Source organism: Aythya marila (assembly GCF_965140915.1).
Source record: "Aythya marila genome assembly, chromosome: 3".
Lineage (NCBI taxonomy): Eukaryota > Metazoa > Chordata > Aves > Anseriformes > Anatidae > Aythya > Aythya marila.
The window spans coordinates 4,069,694-4,095,528 of NC_139044.1; the positions used below are offsets into that span (position 1 = coordinate 4,069,694).

Here is a 25,835-nt window from a genome sequence, read left to right on the forward strand (position 1 = left end):
GAAAAACCCAACCAACCAAAGCAACCTGTGTAAATGTTTTCACAACAGGGCTTACTAACCTGTGGAGTAACTTTCAGAGAATTCATCACAAGCCAAGCAGGAATTTTCTGAAATCTTGGCTGAAGACTACAGCCTGTATGTGGCAGGAAAGCAGATCAGACCTTTACAGAGGTCTTCTCTGCTTTATTCTGGTCGATTTACCAGGTTTTGGAGCTTGGCTGTGCTAACCCCCGTTAGCTGAGGGTGCAGGCGCTGCACTCAGGGCCAGGGCTGCCGTTCAGAGACCAGGGCACCCTAAAAGGCACGGTGCTGAGAGGAATCTGACTGAAACCAGCAAGGAAACGTGGAGTCCTGTACCCGGGCTGGGCTAAATCATGCGCTGGGTCGTGCACTGGCTTCCTGACGGAACATAACACGCTGGGCTGACCAGACCCGAAGGGACAGCGCTGGCGGCCAACACCGCCCTGAGCTCGCCCTTTCACTTGGCACTCCAAACACGGGGGTGGGCGCCCCGATACGAGAAAGCTCCCCCAAAAAAAACCACCCGAACCCCGCGACGCCCCGATGCCGCCTCCTCGCCTCAGGGGGCCGCCCCTCACCGCCCCGCCCCGCCTCGCCGCGGCCGTTGGCGCCCGCCCTCGCTGCCTGGGCCCGGGCGGGGGCAAAATGGCGGCGGGCGGCGGCGCCGGGCGGTGGCTGTGCGCGGCGGCCGCCCTGCTGCAGGCGGCGGCGCTCGGCCCCACCGCCGCCTCCTCTTCCTCTTCCTCCTCCTCCTCCTCCTCGGCCTCCTTCTCCTCGATCTCGGCGGGCAGCCCCGGCGAGCTGCGGAGCCGCGTGCGGGTGCTGGGCGGCTCCAACTGGAGCCTGGTGCTGCAGGGCCAGTGGATGGTGGAGTTGTGAGTAGCGGGCTGAGGGGCGCCCCCCCCGAGGGGCTGGGGTCGGGCTCCTGCTCCGCCGGGTCACCTGCGAGTGCCCCCTGCGAGTGCCCGAGGGGGATAAAGTGCCCAAAATTTGGTAGCCTGGGGCCGCGCTTATTGTGAGGCGACGCGCCTGGTGCCTGGGACCTTTGTGGGGGCTGGATTTGGTCAGCAGCGCCTGGCAGGAGTGGGAAGCGCTCCCTAAAATCCTCAGCGATGCTGCTGCTGTGTCCTGGGGACAGCGGGGCAGGTGTCCCCGTGGTGCCCAGGCTGCCAGCAAACACCTCTGTGGCCACAGCTTGGCCGCAGGTTCGGAGCTGGTGTTAATGCAGGCGATGGCTTGTGCTTGGAGACAAGCTCCACCTGGTTCTAGTTACACAGGAGAAAAGGAACTTGAGGTTTTCTAACACAGCACTTAAAGAGCGGTTTGGATGCTCGTGTGGCACCTGTAAGTGTGAAATAGGATTTTACTGAGGCGTGCGTGCTGTAACAGCTTCAAACAGGCTAAGTCTCCTTAGGAAGGAGACGGCCTGTCAACACCTGAGCTCCTGCTTCCTTGTAAGCACACCGCTGCTTCAAGTTTTCTTCCACTCGAGTGTTGAATTTGAATTGGTTTGAGTCATTTGGGGGAGGGATTACGGCTTCCCCATGGGCTTTGGTGCTCTGGATGCCACTGGAGTGTCACCAGGGATGGGTGGAGGCAGCCCCGAAATACCTGATCGTGGGCCCAGGGATGCCCACGGCTGTGGCTATGGGCTTGGGCTTGGTTTTGAGCCTTTTTTTTTTTTTTTCCACCTCCATTTATCTTATTCTAACAGATGAGGGAAGTGATAATTTTGGAGTGGGAGAAAATAATTTTTTTCTCAAATTTTCTACATTTTTTTTTCCGCATGTCTGACATCCGAGGCCTATGTGGAAAAAAAGTTGTATGAAGTTACCTATTTGCTCCCAGCCCAGTGAATACTGGGGAGGACAGGGGTCGCTTCAGGTGACCCGGTGCTTTCTTTTATTTCTAAGAGGAAGTACCTAAGTAACCAGTGGTGTGTGCCATTGGGGGAGGAAGAAGAGAGGAACTGACTGAAATCAGAAGCGGCTGGGATAGCGAGCAGCCACACTGCTTCGCGTACCTTTACTCTGCTTGAAACATGGGAATGACAGGTAGCTGAGAATAATAATGGTGCAGAAGTTAGCTTTAGTGTAGCTGAACTTGGTACATTGTGCTCTGCCTACTTTTTTTTTCTATTTTGTATGCTGTGCTTCACGTGGCAAGGAAACTTGGCTCTCCATGCTGCGTTCGGTGGTGCACTTCTAATACATCCTCCTTGTGAGGAGGAGCCTTCCTCTCTCCTGAGCATGCTGCTGGTTCTGAATTAAGTCTGAGATCTCCAGTTGTGTCTGAACACTAATTTAAGGTCCTGAATTAGTTTCTTGTGATTCTTACAGTTCTCATATTGACAGATTTTGGCTTCTACTGATTTTCATCTGGTTTAGAGCTGGTGGTGTGGACAGGAATCTGGCACTGGAGTTCAGAGGTTCCTCCCATGCTGTGTGGTGGGTCTGTTGGCAAGGGTGCAGCATCCTTCATCAAAACTTCATTTGATCGGAGGATCTGCTGTTTATAAGACTTTTAGCAGTATTTCTTCTTATTTTTTAATGCAGAAGTTGTTGCAGCATATCTTTGGAAGAAAAAAAAAAAAGGTCACTGGTTCTAATTACTGTTTTGAAGCCTTCTTTAAGCAGGTACTTCTGTATAACTTCATTTTCTCCATTTGCGAAAATAGCGTAGGCCAATTACCGTATGCTGCCACTTTATTATTTGTTCTCGGGTGCACAAATGGAGAGACTTAAGTCAGAAATAATTTGTGTGCGGGATTTGTAGGGGTAATAGGATTTTTATTCCTTCATCCCTCCTAGCTGAAGTGCGTGTACTTGGCTGACTTCTTGTAAATATTCAGTTATTCGTAGCTGGCAAACCTGCAGGCACTGGAAGCAATGCTGCATTTCATTGATAATGTTCTGGATAACTTTGTCTCTGGAAGACATTGCAACGCTTTTTGCTTAGTGTTAATATCGCAGCACACAGATCCTCACTGAAATACTTAAACTGTGGTGTTGGAGCAAACTTACAAGTTCCCTTCTTGAATCATTTCTACTCCTATTTTCTGCAAAGCGATGTTTTGCTAGCATGAAGAGTTTTCTTCTGTCTTTATTATTGTGTCTCTTGGGAATATAGAAAACTAAATCCTGGTGTTTTGCATTAAAAGTGCATTTTGCATTTGTAAACATAGCTTGTTCCAAGCTTGACTGATCTCTGTTGAACTTCCTCTTCTTTTTGAAGTAAATAAGTGTTTATAGTCTTCATGCCTCTGTTTACAGACTAAAGTAACTCCTGCTGGTCCTGCAATACTTCAGGTGTTTGCCTGTTGAGAAAATCTCTGCTTTGGTTCCCACCTGGGCTATGAAACGTTTTGGTTCCCTTTAGTTTCAGGGAAGTATTAGCACTGTCTGCTCCAAAACATGGATGGGTTAACTTTCTATTTTAATTCCAGCCAAGGTTAACATTGGGAGAACAGTAATAATCATAACGAGAATCATGCTTTCAAGGCTAGCTTATAGCCCGTAATTTATTTTCGTATAACTTAAAATGTTTCCCTGCTGCTCTGCGGGCGAGATCATCACAAGGGGTCAGTGCCTGGCAGCTCCCGTAAGCTGCACCACTTCCAAGGGAGTGTGCTCAAAATCTAGCTGAATTTGTACTGCTTATGTGGACTAATGCTTTTAAATAATTGGCCCGAAAGGCTGCATAAATAAACTTATGAAGAATTCGGTGAATTATTTAACAATTAGTGTAACTGAGATTCAGGACTCAGTAAGATTGGGGAGTTTTCTGTCACTTGGGAGAGCATGGTCTCACGTTTCCTCTTGATTTATTAGTATCTAGGCTTTTCTTAGTCCTATTAGTTTTAAAAAAAAAAAAAAAAAAGTCTGCAGGGAATGCAAATTGAGTTACTAGAGCTGCAGTTTGGTTGTGAAGTGTCTGCAGACCTCCTGAGGTCAGAGAAAGTGACCAAATTATCCTACTCAGTAACTGAGCGTCGTTCCTGTGCTGGGCATTGGCTGAGCAGAAACTGATAAAATGTGAAACTGAAATATCTGTGGTAGCTGATACTTTGCTGTTGTTGCAGAGATAAACCTGTATGGGGTGGTGGAACTTAATCTGCTGAAGTACTGCAAGAGTTCGCGTTGCTTTTCAGCGATCGGCTGGCTTTTTGTTTTAAAAAGGAACACTCTATCTTCTTCCAAAAAAAAAAAAGACATTGTGAGTGGAATACAAGTTGAATTGCAGATGGAACTTTAATCATTTTCTTGGTTTTGAAAGTAGAAAGCTGAATAATTACAGTACACCCGGCCTTGCTTCCCATCTTGGTCTTGAAATGTTCGAACGCGCTTTGTTACTGAGCCGTGGAACGAGGGCAGGGTCGCACTCCAGCCGTTACCCTGGAGGATACAGTCTAATTGACTCACGGTGTGTCGCAGCACAAGGTAAGCAGTTGCGTTTCCCCCTGTGCAGGTGTTACCAGAAGAGATCTGCATGCCAGGTTACCCCAGCACACCCAGCAGGATGGGAGCTCAGCGGGCTGCCAGCAGTGCCCGGTTTGGGTTTTGCCACAAGGTCCAAATCCTGTGGCTGTGGCTCTGAAATCATCTGCTGAGCTTCTGTGAACTCTTACTAAAGCTCAGGCCTAGCAGGACAATATACTGCCAACATGCTGTTGGCCCACAGAAGTCACTTTATAGAAGGAGTTTGAGGTGTGTGCATGACAGCATCTGAGAGGAACCAAACAGTTTGTGATTTATTTATTATTTAAGCCATTTATGTGAAGCCTGGCAGGACAACCCAGGGGGAAACCTCATTTCTCTGTGCTGTGATGTTTGCGATAGGCCTTTAGCAATTCGTGAAAATTTAACAGTTGTGGAGCAACTCTTTTGGGGCTGGGAGATGTTCCGTGTCTGCTTTGGAGGGTTTTGGCATGCTGGAGGCAACTGCTTGTCAGCTTCCAGAGTCTGCACTGTGCTGCAGTGGATCTGCACTCATTAAACCTTCGGGAGGTTTCTGTGTGTAACTCAAACAGGAAAAAATCTGGCTTCTGCTAGGCAAGTCTAATACACTTACAAAACTTGTAGCAGTAAGACAAAACTTGATGGAATAAAAGTAATGTCTATTTTACTCTCTTACTGCTATGACCGTTCGACGAGGAGCTGTCTCAACAGTTGCACCTCTAATTTTAATGGTACTCCCAATCAGAAATGAAGTTGAGAGCTTGGCTTATTTTATGCTTCACAGAAGGAACGGATGAGATGTGTCTTGAATGGAGAAAAGTAGACTAAGCAGGACATTTTTGTCTTGGCTGTTCTGCTGTTTTCTCCTCGGTAAATCCTCTTGTGCCCGCTGCCATAAGCCTTTGTTCTTAGATTGTTGCAACTTCCTGAAGTTGCCATTGCAGCAAAATGCAGAACAGGGTTCGGGGTTGCATCTGTTTGATACTGATAGCTGCTGCTGATAGCACTGGAAGGGCAGATAAAGGAGTCAGTGACATCCATCCAAAAAGGAGTGCATCGGTCAGTTCCCTAGCCACCTGCTTGAGGTGAAAGGAGCAAGGATCAGCAGCGCTGCCTGTGGAGCTGTGTATCAGTGCAGTAAGTGCAGTTGTTCCCTCTTTACCCATTCCTCCAGCAGTACCAGTGACCGGTGTTTGCTCGGACTGGTTTTACCCCAGCCATCTGTGCAGCTGCTGTGTTTGAAAGCCAAGGCTTGCTCTCCTGTGCCTGTGTATTGCACAAATCGCTGCAAGTGTGAGCTGATGCAGCTTCACATCTGAGACAGACCGACTTGGCTTTTCTTGACTTTGAAAGCTTAAAACTTGGCTTCTGGGTTGTCTTTTTATGCCCTCGGAAAGAGCTTCAGGTCTTGCAATGGATTGGAGTGGGAACCAGAAGACACCCGGCCTCTCTGAGACTGTGACTGCAATCCACTTAAATCTGGTGTTCTTGCAGTGGACCCGACTGGTGAATAGACATTTGCCTCAGGTACGGAGGGGATGCGGTGGATGAGGTTTTTTGGACTGTGAAGCTGTGTGCTGTGTAAGAAGCCTGGTAGGACCACGGGTGAGGTGTGTGTTGGCAGGCATCTGATACGTCCTGCAGTGAGGAGCTTGTCTATGCGTAACTCGCAGGTACGTGATGTTTTCAGGCAGGTTTTTGTAAATGGAGATCGGTAAATCGCTGTTAAATATGTAACAGCCTACTGAAAACTTTTTCCTCAACCAAGTGTCCAGGACTTGCTTTAAATTCCAGTCGGCTTTGGTTTAACTCAGAAAGACCTGCGTGCTGCTTCCTCGGAGCACCCGGGGGGCCACAGAGCACAGTGTGAGCAACACCTTAACAGCTAAATGTGTTCCCTTGTGCACAGGGAGCTGGGGGAGGAACAGCCCTAAACCTGGTGCTGCTGCTGCAGTGCTCATCGCTTCCTGGCTGACTGGTGGTGGAGTATAACCAAAGAGATTTGGTTGCATCTGCTTTTGTAAGTGAAGGCATCCCCGAGTTCCTCGTAGTGCTTGAAGTGCTGAGTAACCAATGTGGATGCTAACGCTTCAGAAAAGTGAGGATTTTGAAGTCAGCAGCAGTAAGAACCCTGTAAAAATCTGATCTTCACTGCAAGTTGTGTAGGGGCAGGGTATATCCTGGCTTGCAAAAATTGAATTTGTAATTTCAGGAATATAAAGCTAATGTTTTCAGGCAGATGACATGTGCCAGTGTCCAGAGTGAGTGGCTGGGACTTGTAGCACTGAGCGTGACTTAGTTCCATCCCGTGTCTGGTATTGATACCGAAAGGAAGCCAAAAAAGCAAGGCCTTGTGTGAAGTTCATTGTTCTCACTACCAAGCAGTGGTAAGGATTTTAGTGCTGCTCTGAGATAAAAGAAAAGGATTCTAATCATGTGAATATTATCTCAACTATGCACATTGAATATTCTGCTTAATTTCAGATAGAAGAAACTCTCATGAATGTCAAATGCAAGCACGAATGTCGATATGGCCAAATTTCCATTTCAAGATCAGACAGTACCTGAAGCAGGCTAAAGGTTAAATTAATCCTGGAAGTCTTGTGGTGTGAATTTGACACATCTAGAGAAGCTGGATTTAGAAAGCATTCCAACTGCTGTCTTTAATTTTAGAGCAACATCAGTAGTGTTATCTGACATGTGGCTTCTTACTTATCAGTCAAACTATTGTAATAAAATGTAGTCTGTTTTTGAAGCACAGTATCTGTCAATCTGTTATTAAAAGCACTCTACAGGCCAGCAGCTCTGCATGTGAGATTTGTTTCCAGCATCTTTTTAAGCGATAGTGACAGGCTGTTTCTTGGCAAGATTAGATTTATGTACTTTTTTCAGGTGCTCTCATAACGAATGATGTAGCTTCAAAAATGCACAATATTAGCTTTAATATTTAAAATCATAAATTTCTATTACAGTAAAGTCCAGTGCGTATTTTTTAACTTGCATCTTTTTAACATCCAGAGTGCAAGATTTCCTTTTTGAAATACTTAGTTTTCAAGACCCCTATAAAAAATTTACAAAGCAGTCAGTAAGTTCGATTCTACCTCTTCCGTGAGAAGTTATGTGTTCAGATTCAGCCTTGTTGACCTGAAACATCAGTGGGTGGCTGGAGAGATCTGTCCCCGGGCGCTGCGGAAGCGAGTGGTCCTGCTCAGAAGGCCACTGGGCAGGGAGAAGTGCCTCTAGGTCAGGCAGTTAGACCCACGGCGTGAGGCAGCCCCTTGCAGAGCTTCACAGTCACGGTGGGTGCGTGGGCTGGGAAAGATTTGGGGCTCTGCCCATGAGGAAATTTCTTTCTATCAGGAATGGAAGAGGAACACAGTAGCACATTTTGAGCCCTGTGACAATTAGGGTGACTCTAAACCCCCCTACATTTGCTTCCTTGCCTTTTAAAATGTCAGAAGTGTGCTTATACATTTCAAACCCCAATAAATTAGGGGACATCTCCTAAGGGTCTCTTAATGTGCATCTCTAAAAGGCGTGGCTGTGGGGGGGGGGTGGCTGCCGTGGCTCACTCACGTGCTGCACCTCGCTACTTGTGTATCTGAATTGCGCGTATGAGCAACTGCTGCAAGCTGCAGAAGTCTGACGTGTTCGGGTAGAAGTGGGGTCCTGTCAAAGTTCAAACACTTTCTGATGTTATCCTCTCAAATTAGCTCTTCTGTCTTGGTGTTGATGTTATCAATAACTACAGCGAACTTGGCTTGAATAATGCAGTTGGTAGGGTAGAGAACTCAGCTCTTGTAACATGCTTTCTTATTTTGCTGAAATTAATCCTAAGATAAAGCAAAACTTGAGAAAGACAGTCGGTACAAGCAGTAGGAATTTAATATGTACTTTCTTCAGATCTCCAAAGAGTGCTAGTGAAAAAGGCGTGCTCGGATGTATTGAGTAGCGGGCTAAGGCCAACGTAACTTCCAGAAGTTCTGAGGAGTGGGAAATCAATACGAAATGCTGCGTTGAATGAGTACAGCCTGGCTTCAATAATTCAGATAGCTGCCATGAAAATGGATTTATTTTCTATGCAAATAGAATAAATCATGAGTGGTGAGGGTTTTGATATGAATTTCTCAAGGCCGTGGAGACTTGCTTTTGTTTTAATAACATGAGGAGGAACACAGGGGTTGATGCGAAACCTACTTGATTAACTTATTCAGTAGACTTGATTAAGAAGTGCATTTTTTCCTGTAATTGATCTGTTTGTATTTTCCTCTATATGTTAAATCAATTTGAATGTGTACACGTATAAGAAAATTAAAATATTTAACCTGTTTTCCCCCTTCAGCTATGCTCCTTGGTGTCCAGCTTGTCAACAGATTGAATTGATCTGGGAGAATTTTGCAAAAGAAAGTGAGCGTCTAGATATCACTGTGGGAAAGGTGGATGTCACTCAAGAACCAGGTATAGTACACAGACAGTGTTTTTAATAAAATAAATTATTTAGTCGAAGTGCAACTTAACATCAGGGAGTGTGCTTTATTTTACTGGAGTGCATGGAATGCCAGCCAAGTCAGACGTTTCTAAACCAACATAGTGCTCTCCACATCTTGCTTTTCTACATAGCTCACATCTGTGTGCATAAGAGTTTGAAAGGGTAACTTGAAGAAATTGTGGGGGAACAATCTGCCCTTACACTATATTAAAAGGGGCTTACTCTCTGTTTTAATCCAGTGGAAGCTGTTGCCCACCTTACTTCTTTCCCCTCCAAAGTGTCTGGAGAAGCATCCAGTTCTGTAGCTTCCAGTTTCTGAGAATTTCAGGATGCAGTAGCATTAGCACAGTATGAGCCTCCTTTAATAAGTTTTAAACTATTTTGCATTACAGTGCTGTTTTACTGTCATGTTAAATTGTAGTGGTGCTTTTGAAGTACAACCTTCATTGTTTTTTTTTCTGATTTGCTGCATCTATGCAAATACACTTACAAACAGGATACCCTATCTATCCACAGAAGCATAAATACAACGTTATTTGTTCCTGCTCTAGTGACTCCTTTCAAAATTTTGAATGTGTTTCTGTAAACAGTACCAACATTATTTTATTTTTTCCAAATATCTGCATTTCTGAAGAACGCTTCATGCTTGTTTTGGCTTTGAGGGGATGAAAGATTTTGTCAGCAATATCAGAAGATTGACAGCAAGAGGCGTTACTGGACCAAAAAGATTCCTAGAGCTTTAGGATTTTTTTTGTATTAAAGTATGTTAAAATGTGTGCTGTTTACTTTAAGAACATGCCAAACAAGGTAGTTTTACAAAATTAACACTAGGTGGATGAGTTAAATTGCTTAAAACCAGAGATTTAAATTCACAAGAAAATGCCAGCTGTTCTAGCCATCACGTTGGTTAATGTTTTGTTTAAAAACTTATAGGTAGACAAAAACTGATATTAAAAAGCTGTTGGTGTGGGGCATTCCTCTAGTGCAGATACTCATCAATAACAGATTAAGAAAATGTGAGTTTGAACATCAATATTTTTACACAGGTAAAGCCAACTTCTGCTTCTTCACCGTAACAAAGCAGGGCTTACTCTGGAGTTAAGGCTGCAATTGGGGATCCATTGTAATCCCATCTTGTTATTTTCTCCCAATTAGATAGGGATTCTTTGCTTACGTGGTGTTCAAATAAGAGGATTTCAGTCTTGATTATGGCATTAGGATGTGAGTAACTTAAAAATGCCCTTTCAAAAGTGAGGCTGTAAAAATAAAATATTTGTGATTCTGAATGGAATTAGTCTACCTGGTAAAGGATTTGAATGGGTGTTTTGGGACCTTAAGGGATCAGGTACTTTTGTTTTCACCAAAAGAAATCTCGTGTGCAGAGCCACATAAAATGCCATTGCCAAACCCTGCAGGGGGAAGCAGCCATTCATGGTGCTTAATTATAACAGATGCCCAAAGAATGAATCCATCAGAGCCTTAGTGGATTTACAGCATGCTTCAGTCGCTTGATGTAGTAGTCTGAAAGTGCTTGTTCCTTCCTTGTCTTTTCTATTGAAACACCCAGTATTTCAAGAGTAAGTAAAGGAGGTGCTTCTGGCTCACAAAGTTCCTGGTAGCTTAGGGAAATGGTTTAGTGGGGACTGTTAGCGTTAGGTTAGAGGTTGGACTCAATGACCTTGAGGTCTCTTCCAACCTAGAAAATTCTGTGATTCTGTGGTATTTGGGGTGCCTTTTTTGTGAAGTTCCCAATCACAGCATTGACAACTATTGAAAACAAGATTGCTTGGGTCTTCCATAATCTTCTTTAAATATTTCCTTGTTGAAAGCAGCAGTATTTTTAGATGGCTTCTATATTCGGTGTATTTTGGAGTGGAAAAGCAAATAATTTTTTTCCCCCCTGGTCTTGGTTGTCTGACTACCTGATGGGCATGTGCCAGGGTGTGATTTGCAAACACATGCTGACCTGTGTTTGAAGTTAAACTGTTACCCAGTTCAAGTTAGGATTAAGCATGCACCAAAACAACTTGCTGTATGTTCTTAGCTTTTTGAAGATGACTTGCATCTGATTTTGCTGACCTATGGATGTGTGTGAGATTAACATAAAACCTTCATCTGAAATGTTGGGATGCTTCAGTGCACTTGGCAACAGATTTTGTTTTATGCTTTGCATTGTTCATGCTAAGACCATTGGTACTTGCTCTAGGATAGGTTACTGGTAAAAGGGATTTAGGCTGGCTACTTCATTTTGTTTGCCTGCTTAGTCCTTGATAGGATTTCAGGGTTTTTCAGTGTTTCCATGACTGTGCTCTTTATAAGCTTATAATATTCTTTACAGTTCTTTCCACCTTTTTTTTTTTTTTTTTCGTGTGTGTGCTGCTGTTCTTTCTGCTTCATTAATTTCTTCTGTTACACTTGTGCTTTTGTTTATTTAGTGTCTCCCTGTGCTGGTGTGGCTTTGAACTGCTTTATAAGACTTCCTGCCATCCTGCCTACTATAGCAATAAAAGCAGAAAGTTGAAAAATGAGGATGCCTAGTTTAATGGAACTTTAAAGAAACTTGTATGTGATTTAAACATACTCAAAAATGAAACAAACAACAACAAAACACACAAGCCTTTTTCCGTAGTTCTGTAGGGGGTTTCACTCTAGAATAATAAGCATTAGTACTGAAACCTAAAAATACCTGGCTTAATTCAATTTAACAATAAGAACCTAGAAACGTCCAAAACATTGTCTTGCTACAGTTGTGTATGAGAGAGATGGGTTGTGCAGCATACAAGGATTATTTGGAAGAAGCAAACAAGCAAATAAGATTACTTTATTTAATTACTTTAAGTACCTGAAACTTACATGCGCAGCTCTAAATCATTGAAAATCAAGCAGAGGATGAAACAAAACAGCGGGCTGGAGTTTGCAAGCCTGCATTGCTATGTTAGTGGCCCAACTTTCTAGATGGAGCAGTGGGGATCTGGATGAGGCTGCACACAGGCGTGTAAGCGTGCAGGATTCCGGAATAAGGGTGCGTTTGCGTGGCTCATCTTCTTGGTTGGGGGGAGCACTCCCAATCTCATCATTGCACACAGCTGAAGACAAACAAATGAATTCTCTGTAGAAAAATGATCTTGTAAGCCTTCTACAAGGTAAACATTTTACTTAATTTGGCAACAGTATTTAGCGGCTGTTAGTTTATAGCATGTCTGATGACAAGCTAAATTTTTTTTACAAAATGGTGGTAAAAGCTATGCAGTCTGCTTTCTAGTATACAGATAAAGATCTGTAGGTACTTACAGGTAAGTCAAAATGCTGGGGAAATTCTGCTTTACTTAACTGATTGATGTGTTTTTTTTTCTTTCCTTTCTTTCTAGGCTTGAGTGGTCGATTCTTTGTAACAACACTTCCTACAATATACCAGTAAGTACGCAATACTAAAAACAACTGTCTATTTCTGTATGTTTTATTTTTTCCTGTCCTGTTTGTACAGTGACATGGAAGACATGATGTACAACTGGCTTATCTCACTTGGTCAATTTTTAAAACGTTTTTCAGGAGCTCGGTGTGTTGGACATCATGTATTTTTAATTTATGGTGGAAGGCTTTCCTACAAACAGTTTTGTACCTAGATAAGTGATGCTTTTCCAGTCTGAAAAGAACATTGGATAATATGTAAGAACTGATGCAAGTCTGCAGTATTGGCTTCTAGAAAGCTCACTGTATGTGAGCAGAAACACTTGACCTCTAGAAGTGTCACTTCAATTTCTCATTTTAATAAGTCTGTACAAATCCTATGTAAAACACTACAGAAACCTTTCACTAAGCATGTAGCGCTGCTTCTGTTACTGTAAATTCTTAATCTATTGACTTTATATTTGTATTTATATTGGTTGAGTCCTGCTTCTTGCCTGTTTTACACCATAACTCTGAAATATAGATGGCGATGAAGGAATATTGACTTTCAGTTTCAGTTTAGGGTATTGCTAATGGCTCTGATTATGTTAACAAAGTCCTCATCTCAAGACTTCCCTTAGATTAAGTGGATTTGCTAAATTCTCTTGTTACCAGTACTGTTTATAAACAAATCAAAAAAGGGTGTTTCCTGTGTCTTCTTCAATGAAGGACGAAATCCTTTAAATGGAGAACTCTTTATTAAATCATGGTATTGAGTTGTACATCTATAGATACATGTATGCACACTTCTGATTCTGAGCTGTGCCTAAAATTAATTTAATTAACTTCCTATGCTTTATATTCAGTACAGAGTGATTTTTTTATTTAAGAATAATAGGAATTTTTAATAAACAGCAAAATCTCATTTTGTTGAAAATCTGAGACCGTCTATCAGATACTAGTTTCAAAACATTAAAAATCCTTGGGTACTCAGCTTCCTGAGCAAGTTGAATCTGTGTACATAGTATGCTTTGTTTTTTTATTTTTGGGAGGAGGGGAGGAATGGCAGAACGGAGGGTTATATTTTTCCCATACAGTTTAAGCACTGAGTTAATGTGAATTTATGCTTTTTAGTGCAAACAATGGAGTATTTCGCAGATACAGAGGCTCACGCACATTGGAAGACCTTCAGGGTTATGTTTTAGAGAAAAAATGGCAAGCTGTGGAGCCAGTAGCAGGATGGAAGTCCCCGTCTTCTATAATGTAATACTTTGTTTTATCAACAACAAGCATGTTTTGTAGCTCATCATTCATTAAGGGTGCTTTGCTGACAGCTTGTTCCCTAGACAAGTAGGCTTTGTAGAAGCAATCCTTATTGACAGCCTGCTATGCAGTTTCTCACCTTTAAAAGCAGTTTATTTTCTGCACTTGATTTTGTCTGTGCCTGCTGAGGTTTGTTGATACTACCTCTGAAAATATGGGGGGGGGGGGGGGAGGAGGAGGAAAGGGAGGGAGGGAGGAAAGGTATAGCCACTGAGCATTTCACAAGTGTCAGTTCTACTACTTGCTAAATAATTTTAAATGTATGTTTATGTAGATTATTTCTGGTCACTTGCAGCAGCAGCTTTAAGCTTTTTACTTGTTTAAAAGGAACTCCTGTGTCTTCCTTTGGAATAGGAGACTGGTAGTGCTTTCACAGTATGCTTGTCTCCAGAATATTGAGTTTACTTTGAAATAGCATAGAGTGCTTGTGTGCTGTAAAAGGTGAACCAAACATATGAATGCCCTGTTCATTTCATTTTGACTAAAGCTATCATGTATAAATTTATATGAAAGATCCGGTGTCTGTCCTTATTTCTCATCTGAGAATGAGGAAGTACAGAATATTTAGTAATGGGGAGAGGAGCTATAGGGCTGTATGCTGCTGTGAGCTGGGGAGAAGGTGCACAGACTGCTGATATTTTGTGATTATGCTCAAATGCTATCTCAAGCTACCATTTCCATGCTTTCCATTTGAGCCAGCTTAAATGAACATAATATAGATAAGAATGCTTTGTTTGCATTAGCTTCCTTCTATCGATTCCTACGGGCTGAAATGGTATCAGAAGTGCAAAAGCAGAATCTTGCTCTTTTTTTTTTTTTTTTTTTTTTGGATAATTCACTTTATATATTTTAACTCTTTACTTGTCTTAGAACATGTTCTTCCCTCTTTTTTTTTTTTTTTTTTCCCCTTAGGATGCATGGTATGGCAGGGCTATTTCACTTCTCTGGCTGGATCAGGGTAAGTAACTATGTGGTAGCATATTCCATACCCCTCTTTATTCATGCTTAGAATAATACTCAGTTTAACAAGTCAAAATCTAATTGAATACTTTCATTACTATTTTATGAGACTTCGATTTTCCATACGTTTACTGTGCATTGGATGTATAGCGTCTTTGCACTAGAAGTTTTGCAGTGCTAATAGACAATAGCCTCCACGCCAAAAATTGTAATTTTTTTTTAAAGATTATCATAAATAGTGAAAATACTTACTGGTGTTATTATCTTGGTATAGTTAGTATTCTGACAAAATGTGCTAATACCAAATTGATAAAGTATTTTTTGACAGCTGCAGCAGCTGTGGCCGTGTGCCTCAGGAATACATTTAGTATCTACCAGTCTCTGACTTAATCCTATTCATAAAAATTATTTCCAGATTCATTTTAGAAGTTGTAAATCATGCTCTTCTGCTTTTTGTCTACATCTAATCTGTTGTGCAGACGAACAGAGTAATGGCCCTATTCTTCAGTTCAGTTCCTTATTCTTTTTGCATCTGAATTTCAAACTATCAATAAGATTGACATAAAAACAAATCTGGACGTTTTAATTACCAGAAGTAAGGGAGAAATGCTTAGCATACAATGAAGTGTGCTTTGAACTTACAGAACATTTCAAGACACTTCTGTTTGGGAGATATCAAAGTTTTTCCTGTAGTATGCAAATGCAAAAGTGTCTGAAAATTCTCAGCAATTTTGGTTGGGAAATATTCTTTCTTAAGATCATCAGGTGTAGCCGACTATCTGTAGCAAAACAAGTCTGAATATTGTAATATCCACTTCAAAAGGTAGTAAGGAGTTTGAACAGAGTTTGTAGCACTTCCAGTAAGCATCTAACTATCTCGAAATCAAATAAAACTTTCCATTATTAGGTTTCCCATGCAAGCTATCTTTGATTATTTCTTTCGTTGGATAGTATTAACTTTTTACAGCCTTCTGGCTTTTCTCTTCCTTGGTTGCTGTGCAATGATGTTTTTCTTGTCTAGTTTCCTTCCTGAAAGATTACAGTCTTTTTCTCAGAGCATTTAATTTGCTTTCCACTCTAATACATATTTCAACTCTACATTTCCTCACTCTTCTTCCTGTACTATCCTTGCATATGGTTTAATAAACGTTGGGTGCTGTTCAGACATTAAGGGGCTGGGAGGGGACACAGACAAATAATTTTCAATATTAAATTCCGTAGATGTTGATTGTGGTTTGTTTTCTAATGGCGATACTCTCTTCAGAGAGTAATGTTATAATTTACTTCCTACCGGACAATCTGACTTGATGTGATGCTTGGTTCAAGCCAATAAATCTGTAGGTTTAAATAACAGAGCTCATTTTCAGTGAAAGAGACAATTAGTCTCTTTAAATATAAAATGAGAAAGCACTTATTTTGTATCTGTGTAGAATGTGTGGCTCTTTTTAAGAACTGAAGAGCTTGAGTAGGAAATAAATGGCTGCATTTTAGTTAATGAATGAATTCCCAAATGGAAGTATTTGTTTTTATCTTGTGCAAACTCAAGCACCTACCATTCTTCTTCCAAGCTATAATTCTTATCCCAGGGATAAAGCCCCTTTTAAGGATCTGTCTTTTCCTTGGTGGTGTGCTTGTAAAGTGGGTATAAAATAACACCTGCTTTGAATCTGCTGTGATTGATTTTTTTGGTTCTGCAATGTTTAAGTTCTAAAATACCGTTGTAAAATTGGCTGTACTGGTGTTCTGTCATCCTCGGGTATGCTTACTATATGGTCTCCTCCCTGCAGCAGAGGCTGTAAAAATAGATGTATGGGTTCATGCCATAGATTCATCTAGCACATTAATCTGTCTTAAGCAGCTTCCACCTTCTTACAGAATATAAAATCCTAGAATGTTCTGATACGTTCTTATATGCTCTGAGCATCCCTTATGCATCTGTCCGCAGTAAGATTACATGCAGTGCCTTTTAATGTGAAAACTCAGTAAAGCAAAACAAGATTTAATGCTATCAGAAGAATCCTAATATGACATTTAAGGGATGGCTGGTGCTTGAGAGGGAAGACTTCAATATAAATGCTGTTATGAAGGGTCTTAATTAGGTGTCAATTTATTTAATGGTGACAGTAGTATCAATGCTGTGTGGTGTTTGGTGTGAATTTGATAAATACCTTCTCATTTCCAGCAAATTCATAGCTACCTCACCGGCACTCTTGGAATTCACGTTTGGATGTCTTATGCAATCTTCATCTTGGCTACCTTGTTGATCGGCCTGTTCCTGGGTTTGGTAAGAGAGCGTATTCCTTCCTTAGTTACCTGGAACTGCTTTGCGTTATCTTCGGTGGAGGGGGGAACAAAAAACTTCACTGATACCCTGCAGCACCTGATTCTAATTGCTTATTAATTGCTCATTATTATACTGAAGGATTGCATGTGTGTGATCAGAATGGTGTCTAAAGACTCCAGCTTTCTAAAAGCAGGCTTTGTGGAATGATTTTTGTATTAGCTGAAATGGGGCTGTATTTGTGGGAGTTAGCAATGCAGGTTTGCTGTTGCACCGTTACTTAAAATGAAAGGATGAACATCTTTTCTAAAAAGCTTTGAAGATACGGTGTTCTTAACTGACCTACTCTATTTGAAGCCATTAATGTTTTGCTAATGTATGCAGTATCAATACATGTGAACAAATGCTTTTTTATTGTACAATTAAAACAGCTGCATCTTTTGAGATGACAGACTTCATTGTCAAATAAATGCAAATCAAGGTAACATAGCTAGAAGTAAATTATAACGATGATTTTCAAATTAAAAAAAAAAAAAACAAAAACACAAAAAACTCCTTCTTCCACTTAACAAAAAAAGACCACCAAAACTCCCATCAGAACACCCCCTGCAACCCACCATAAAATACACACACACACACACACACAAAAAAGGAAAAAGTTGAGAAAATATAAACCTAATCTTCCTGCCTTTACTGAAAAGCTTTTCTGTGACTGAAATGTAGTTCTTATCGTTGTATCATTTATCTCTTTTCTTTCCTTTGCACTGTTCTTAACATGTGACAATGAGACACTAAGGTTTTCCCTTGCATTTTGACTGTATGTGTTCCACTCTGAGGCTGCTTTAGCAGAAAACTAAAAGGTACAATAGAGCATAAAAGGTGGAAGTACAGATTGTGTATCAGGGAACTGGGGAGTGAGAATTGAATAGCATGCTAAAATATAGAAAATCTTGACCAAGAAGTTTTCTGAAGTTTTAAATAAAGATCCTCAGCTATGTTCTGGGCATCTCTTCTGAAGATGCAAAGCATTTTCAATGCTAAATAAATTTAGGGAAATAGGAGGCCGGAAATGTGGAGTGGAAAGCAGAGGATGTTGGTTCATATACAGAGATAGCACTTTCTTTCCAGTGTTTTTAATTTAGCTCCTTCAGGCAGCTCTTGCCTATGAGCCAGATAATGCAATTTTCTAAATTTTCATTGTATGTTTAAAAAGGATGAGTAGGTCTTTGCACATACTGTATATTAAATTATCAAAAAAACACACATTGCCTTTGTTCAAGTCTAAGTATCTAAAATTACTTGCCACTTAGTGAATACTTATGTATTTAAATGATAGCATATTAATCTTTTTGTAAAGTTTTTGTAAAGTTCTGCTTTCTAAGAGCTGCTGCTACTTCAAGTATCTTGAAATTCTCTGAAGTAGGAAAAAATCCAGAATCAGTGCAGTACTAAAGTGATGAAGATGAATAATGAAGTATCCTAAATCAGTATTTCTTCTCTTCATCAGCTTGCCAATTATATTTATACCCAGGGTACGAATATAATAGTGCAGGGGCTGCTGGGATGAAATGCATATTTGTTAACAAATGCTTTTTTCCCCCCCCTTTACCCAGATACTGGTCTTGATTTCAGACTGCCTTTGTCCATCAAAGTCAAAATACAGAACTGAAACATCTGGTAAGAACTCCTGAGCGGGTGAGACGTTGTAGTTTTAAATGTACGTTTGTGGGAGGGAGGGCAGTATGCTGTCAGGCACTTAAATCTGACCCAGTAAACCAGGTATACATTATGATCACCCTGTGACAGGGATTGTCACACTGTGTCAGGCTCTATTTAATCAGTCAAAGCATCTGCCCGGTAGCAAGGAAGACAAAAATACTATTACTAGAGCAACAAAAACCCTCAGCACTTTATTCATACTTCCACAAGTGTGAAGAGGCCAAATGCATTCAAAATGAGGAAGTCTTGAAGAAATATACTGGGTTTTGTTTATTTTATGCAGCTGTATCTTCATTAGATTTGTTGCTTAAATATAAAAGGAATTTGCCTTGGCAGGACATCTCTACATCCTATTATGCACTCTGTATGTTGCCTTAGGAGATGCAAAATTCTGAACCTATACAATTTTTTATCTAAATTGTGGAAAGAAGGGGAAAGGAGGTAGAGAGAATCAAATATAGAGACTGCAGGAAATAATAAAGTGGCATAATAAATGCCAGAACTATAAAAATTCTGTATCTGACATCGCTGCCAGTTGAACAGACCTTGGCAGTATTTTATCACTAGTCACAGATCAGACCCAGTTGCAGCGTTGAGGCTTTAAGCGTCCCTATATGAGCTTCATGGGGAAAGATTAGAACAATGGTGTTTCTAGGTCTGCGTCCAATACACAAGGCTGTTTCTTATCACACAGGTTGGGGGAAACTACTTAGTCTCTTGTGTGATTAGAGGTTACCTTTTTTTCTGCCCTGCAGCATATAAAACCAAATTTCCATCTGGAATTCTAAAGTTGGTCACTAAGCTCACAAGGAAGTAATACATGGTGTGAGGCATTGCATCCTCTTTAAATAAAAAGAAGATAAATCTCTTCCTGATCTTCAGTGAGAGGGCTTCAGGCCAGTGTTCTGTACCCTAGGGAATGGGAGGTAAAAATTTGCACACAAAATGAAGTCTCCTGTAGACACCAGATGTGTGTTAAGTTCCAGAACACCTTGTGTGGTGATTGTTCTATCAAGTGATGTCAAAACTGAACAGTAATTAAACGTTTCCTTCGTAACTGTGTATATTTGTGTGTGCTGGTTTGCAGTTCAAGATGAAGATACATCTGTGATACTTACCAGAAAGATTGTAGCCAAATTTTGGATTTTTAAATATGCAGAATTACTGTCTTTAAAATCACTATCAATAGAAAAACCATACCGGTGCAGTATGCTGTCCAGTGAGCTGATTGACTCAACCGCAGCTGTTACCTGACAGCTTACCGGTGTCTTGTCTCTTTCTTGTCGATTTCTTTGGTAATGATGCCTTTTCAAGGAGCCAAGCAACATGGATCTTGTCACTCTGTGGAACCAAATGAAAGCCTGATATGCAGGAAGAACAAGTGATGATGAAAGAGAAATTCTGCTGAAGAAATATTTGAAATGATTTAATAATAAAGGAAATATAACGTCATACAAAAGTATTCAATAGTAAAGTTGATTAATATTTCAGTATTGTAACATACTGCAATGTTCATGATGTATTTCACATAAACAGTGGTTTAACTTTTAAAAGCATTGTTTGGAGAGTCAATCTAACATCAGTATTTGAAACTCTTTTGTTTAGAAGAAGCAATTACGAAGGAGAATGTGGAGAATGCAGCATTAGAAGAACCAGAGGAGGCTGCCGAGCTTTCTGCAGATGATGCAGAAGAGACTGCAGAGGCGAAAGACCTCTCAGATGAAGAAGATGCAGCGAATTCAAGTGCTGGTGACTCAGAAGAGGATCTGGAGCTTGGAAAAGAATCAGGTGAAGAAGAAACAGAAGATCTGAGCGAACAACCTTTAGCTGCTTCAGAGACTGAAAGCTCAGTAAGACAGCGTAAAAGTCAGGCGGCTGACAATGGACTATAGTTGTTCAGTGGTGTATTTGGTACACTTGGACCAAAGAAGTATCAGACCCTGGGTCTGAAGCTGAAGCTTACACTTGATTTGTCACTTGTGTTTACGCAAAACTTCTGCTCTTTCAGCAGGCTTTTCTTTTTTAAGATAGTAATTACTCATTGAGTTTGTTTTATAAGTATATATACTGTTTATTGTATAACTTAGCCATGACAATCAAATTAAGTGTATTATGTGTGTATTGTGTTCGAAGACTTTTAAGGGAAAAGGGAGGTGGAACCAAGTCTCAGTTTGCCGGCTATAAAGTGGTCATCTGTGCTTGTGCTCCTCTGTAAGTACTGCCCAAGAGGAGGACCTTTAACTCTGAAGTAGCTTGGCAGGGCTGTGACTCTTCTGAATGTTTGTTCCAAATGCCACAGAAGCACCAGATAAGTGATACAGCAGTGAAAGAAGGCACCTTATGAGTCTTCTGTTGAAAAATGTGGTGTAGGATGGGTTTATTTTTATCACTTTTAACTGAAGCACCTTTACATCTTTCTTAATGTTTGTTTTGAAAGTATATCATGCAGTGCGCCTTGTGCTCTGATTAGCATGGCCCCAAATTTTTCAGGCTTTGGTAATTCAGAGGCATGCTGCATAGCTCAAGCTTGTCAGCTGAGATTATTTTTATTTTTTTAGACCCAAGGAGTTTTGAGTAATCAAAAGCTTCAGGCCCAGAAACAGTGGCAGCTAGATGCTTAAAATGTGTAGTACTTAAAGTTTAAAGGCAATTATTTTGGTCAGGGAAAACTGCCAAAGCGTGACTCTTTTCTTTAAGGGATTGTAGCAAGAAATACTCATTCTGCAGCCAGTAAGTTGCATATTTCTTGCCAATACAAGATTGTGATGTGCAGCGCAGTTCTGCTGTTTCCAACCCAGAACAGTTTTGGCAGAACTCAAGCCGCTTTAGTAATACTAATTGAGGAGGCATTTAAGGCTTCACCTTTGTCACTAGAATCAGCACATTGGGGAAAGGGAGGAGCAGGAGCGAGCAGCAAGGAGAAGCTTTTGTTTTTTGCTGATTATATCAAGATAAATATGTATTTATGGAACTGTATAAAGTGAAAATGGCTTGGCAGGTAGACAGGATTAGGTGTGATTAGAGGACGTAAGTCATTAAAGATAACTGGTATTTCCCTCCTTTAGTTGACTTGTTTAATACTAGTTTTTTTAGGAAAGGAATATCTACAGTAAGACCTTGTATGTTATATTCCTGATTGGATGTGTGATCATGTGTGTAAGATGTCTTAATCTTGACTTCTTTTATATTATGTATATTTATGTATATTGCATAAACCTTGCTAACGTGCATGAATTTCATCTTGTTCTTCTAGAATAATCAGATGAAATCATTTCTCTTACTAGAAGAGAATTTGCAAGTGCAAAATGCTAGTTTCCTTTGAGACTGAGATTAATAGGGCCAATTTGTCTTGACTTTTTTTTTTTTTTAAATGCTCGTAAAGAGCATATTTACTAAGAAAGCTTAACTTTTGCTCTCTGTGTCCTGTTACATATTGTGTCTTGGAACCATGAAGAAGTTTGGATTTTTTTTTCTTTACACAAAATTACACTGCATGTATTGAATATGAATTTTCTTTAGAAGTGCTCTCTGTGCTGAGGTTGAATCTCATTCTACTATAGTGGAGATGTATAAACATGCTTTCACATGTGGAGACATACAGATGTTAATATATGTACATTGCACTGTAATGAGAACAGTTGGTTTATCTTGTGTAATCTGTGCGTTCTTCAATGTAACTAAGAAACTGTAGAAGCTTACAGACAGCAGATCTCAGTATCAGTTGAGGTACATAGCTATTTTTTTTTCCTCCAAACTAAGCATGCATTTGCAAAAATCAAGAAAACTTCTGTCGCTACCTTAAAGTGGAGGGAAGAACTATGCACATAAAAGTTCAGAGTACAGTTTTGTTGTTTCCAGGACACATTTGCTTTTTTTCCATTTATCTGTGCATCAGGAGCTCATAAAATCCTAAAAGGAAAACAGGACTTAGATATATTTCAGGAGACAAGTAGGAACCAGTGTTAGGTGAATTTCTCAGATAAGAATTGATACAGCCCTTCAGTCATGGATCCAAAGCTACCGGACTCTGAAAAATATGAGGGACCGTATCTGGTGTAGATTGAGGGTGTTGATGACTTTGCTTGGGTACCAAAGAGGATGTTTTAAACTGCACAGGGCCTTGTGATACTCAGTGTGTAGGAGGGAACATGTCAATATTAAGTTTTGATTTGATTTCTTTTCATTTTCAGAATAGCATGGAGCCAGTCATCTAAATTCTTCTCTAGCTGTTTAAAGAGACTTGACTCTAAAAGATACGCAACATCCATATACCTCACAGTTTGTCTTATGCTGCTGGGAATTTGAAGTATTTAAAGTATTAAAAAGTTACCTGTTGTCAGTGCTCAAGATGAGGTATTGAGGCTTCTTGAATGTTCAGACAAAGAACATGTTCTCCCAGGAGTTGTACTTTGTTAAGGTGTCTTTTGAATTTAAAACCACAAAACACAAATTGAGACTGTGACCTAGCAGATACAGGGTTTCTGAGATGCTGTGAGAGAAAGATCTGAAGTTGCTGCTGTGTGATGGTTCTCTGGAGTCTCTGCTTACAGATCTGTTCTTGCATGTCACTGTTGGGTTTGGATTACTTAATGTGAAGTTAGTATTTTCCATCTTCACGGATCTTACGAGATCACTCTATGCAGGGATTAAGTTGTCAGGCAGCAAGTGGCAGTGGTGCATCTCTTCATAGATCTCTTGTGAATCTGGAAATGAGCAATAGTGGGCTTCTAAAGCTTCTCAGACAACATAACATGTATGTTATCGCTCCTGTGTTTTTATCAATAAAATAGGAAATGTTCATGCTAACTTGGGTTTGACTGTATTTGACATATATCGCAGAATCTTATTACAATTTTTTTTAATTTTCACTAAATTATTAGTGAAAAAATTAGAAAAGCAACTGCTCTGCAACCATTTATATCCAACTTGGTTTAACATCTGCAGTAAAAAATACTGTTGCATGATGTCAAAGATATTGAACTTTAATACAGTGTCTTGTATGCAGTAAGGAATAAGAAGCAGATACTCCAAAGGCTACACTTGTGCTTAACAGAAAGACCACTAGTTCTGCAGGAAGAGTGTAATGGCAGCGTACCTTCCAGAATCAGTTGTTTTTCACTGGAATACATTTGAAATGAATCATACAGGTATAGTAGAGATTAGATGATTACAATTAAAATATTAAAAGATTAAATTTAGTAAGTTTCTTTTTAAAAAGTCAGTATCAACCTTTTATGCAAGCTGAGCATTTTGTCATCTGTCTCTGTTGTGATTAATCTTTTTTAAATGGAAGTTGTTCTTGCAATCCCAGTACAGACAAAATGTCCTTGGAGAAGCTGCTGTGAGCACTGTTCAAAATGTGTAGAGCTGTTAAGTGTAAGGCTGGTAAACCAGAGCTATATGTCAAAAATTACTTAAGATTTTTGAGAACCAATTTAAATTTCAAATAGGATATGTACCGCTTTGAAAAACAGTCCCTGATGGATCTGAATATGAATGCTTTAAGTCGCTCAAAAAATCCAATGGGTTACTTTTTAAAGAGGCTAGAAATGCAGCTTTTCAAAACTGCTGTCCTCAAGATTTGAATGAATCATGTATGCAAGTCCTGGTGTACTGTGTATGCTGCACCCATGCTGGGCAACGCTTGTTCTGTGGGCTTTCTTCATTGAAGTGTTACACAGGATTGTCTTTCATATAAAAGTTTTGCAGATTTCTACTATGGGTATTTTTACTGAAATTCCATATAAATTTTGTATTTACGATCTTGCTGTAGTTTTCATTTTTTCAGTGTATAGATGGCTCATCTGTTTAATTAACAACTTTAATACTGATCTTCTGATTAATAATGGTTTGTGACTTGCTTCTGAAGATTCGTCAGAACTTTATGAAACAAACCTTTATATTATCAAGCAGTTTTCTTTGTATGCCACTGGAAAAAATGTTTGGAAACACACCTAGATCTAGCCTTTGATGGTAATAACTGTGGGCTGAGCAAACTTTTGAAGGTATAAAATGCAGCTGGGTAAATGGAGACTGCTGAGCAAAACAGTGTAACTGTGAACCCTTGATGGTTGTCACCTCTACAGGTTATTTTTTTTTGGCTAGTAATCTACTGTCTAACCATGCAAACAGTGCTAGCGCTCTCTGGGACTTGGAGGACAGCTGTACACATCTCCCTACTTATCTGTGGCATCTCTCCACCTTATGTGGGGTCAGGAAGGTACAGACCTAAATCTTTCCTCTTCTGACAGTTCTCAGTGAGCAGGTACTACTAAAGAAACAAGCCTGGGTGTACTGGAGGGAGAAGTGGTGTTTTGTGACTACCAGGAAAGGTTGCTTCAGCGTATCTGGGTGATGTGAATGACAGGATCCAGTACGCAGTTGGATTCATCAGGTGAGTTTCCTGGGCTGCGTCTCTGCACAGAGCAGAACTGCTCTATGGGTGGGGTGATCTGCAATTCACTCTTTCTTTTCCATTGCATTGATTTGCTGAGGTAAAGTCAGGAGGATGGTGGTTGCTGTGGAGCCAAAAATGATGCTGTGAACCTTCTTGTAGTTCTCCCCTGCATTATTATCATTGTACCCAGTCATGTGGGTCCTCCTGGGAACTGTTCTGCTCCAGCCTCACTGCACCCTGGTGGTCCCCAGACTTCCCAACTGACTTCCCAAAACAGACGTTCCTGGAGGTTGTTAGGGCCACCTACTTGCTGTTCCTGGGTGACAAAAAACTGTCTTCATTCACACAACAAAGCCATTGTCTTTGGATCAGTCTCATGATGAAGTCAGACGGCTGAAGAAAAATACTTTCTGTTGATTCTTCTGACTTGGAGGGGTCAAAATGGATTGGTTCAGTTCTGATTGGTGAGATACTTACTGAAAACACTTCACTTCAGGGTTCACAATTATAAAGGTGTGTTTTCTGACTTTTTATTTGCAGAACTTCAGGAATGTCCATGGGGAATTTGGAAGTTAAAACACAGCTATTTACCTGTGTAAAAAGTTACTTGATAAAACAGCTTTCCACAGCACTCTTGAGAAACACTTAAGTAATCTCTGAGACATCGAAATATTTTAATTATATACTGGAGTTAACTTTTCCAGTTAATCTTTACTTCAGTTAACTCAAGTGAGAAAATCCTAGTTGACTCATTCCTCACCTGTGGAGTTCTTGCTGCTTTACGAGAGATACTGATGTCTC

At 40.5% G+C, this 25,835-nt stretch overlaps 1 protein-coding gene across 1 annotated transcript; it reads left to right on the top strand.

The window, feature by feature from the left end:
• Positions 1 to 666: 666 nt before the first annotated feature.
• On the top strand, positions 667 to 24,792 carry TMX4 (thioredoxin related transmembrane protein 4; the record flags this gene model as incomplete). Its single annotated transcript, XM_082757040.1, has 8 exons — positions 667 to 896; positions 8,821 to 8,936; positions 12,336 to 12,381; positions 13,489 to 13,617; positions 14,590 to 14,635; positions 16,820 to 16,921; positions 18,532 to 18,595; positions 20,243 to 24,792. 8 exons carry the CDS (start codon positions 667 to 669, stop codon positions 20,527 to 20,529), a joined length of 1,020 nt encoding a protein of 339 aa, XP_082613166.1. The 3' UTR covers positions 20,530 to 24,792.
• Positions 24,793 to 25,835: the final 1,043 nt, after the last annotated feature.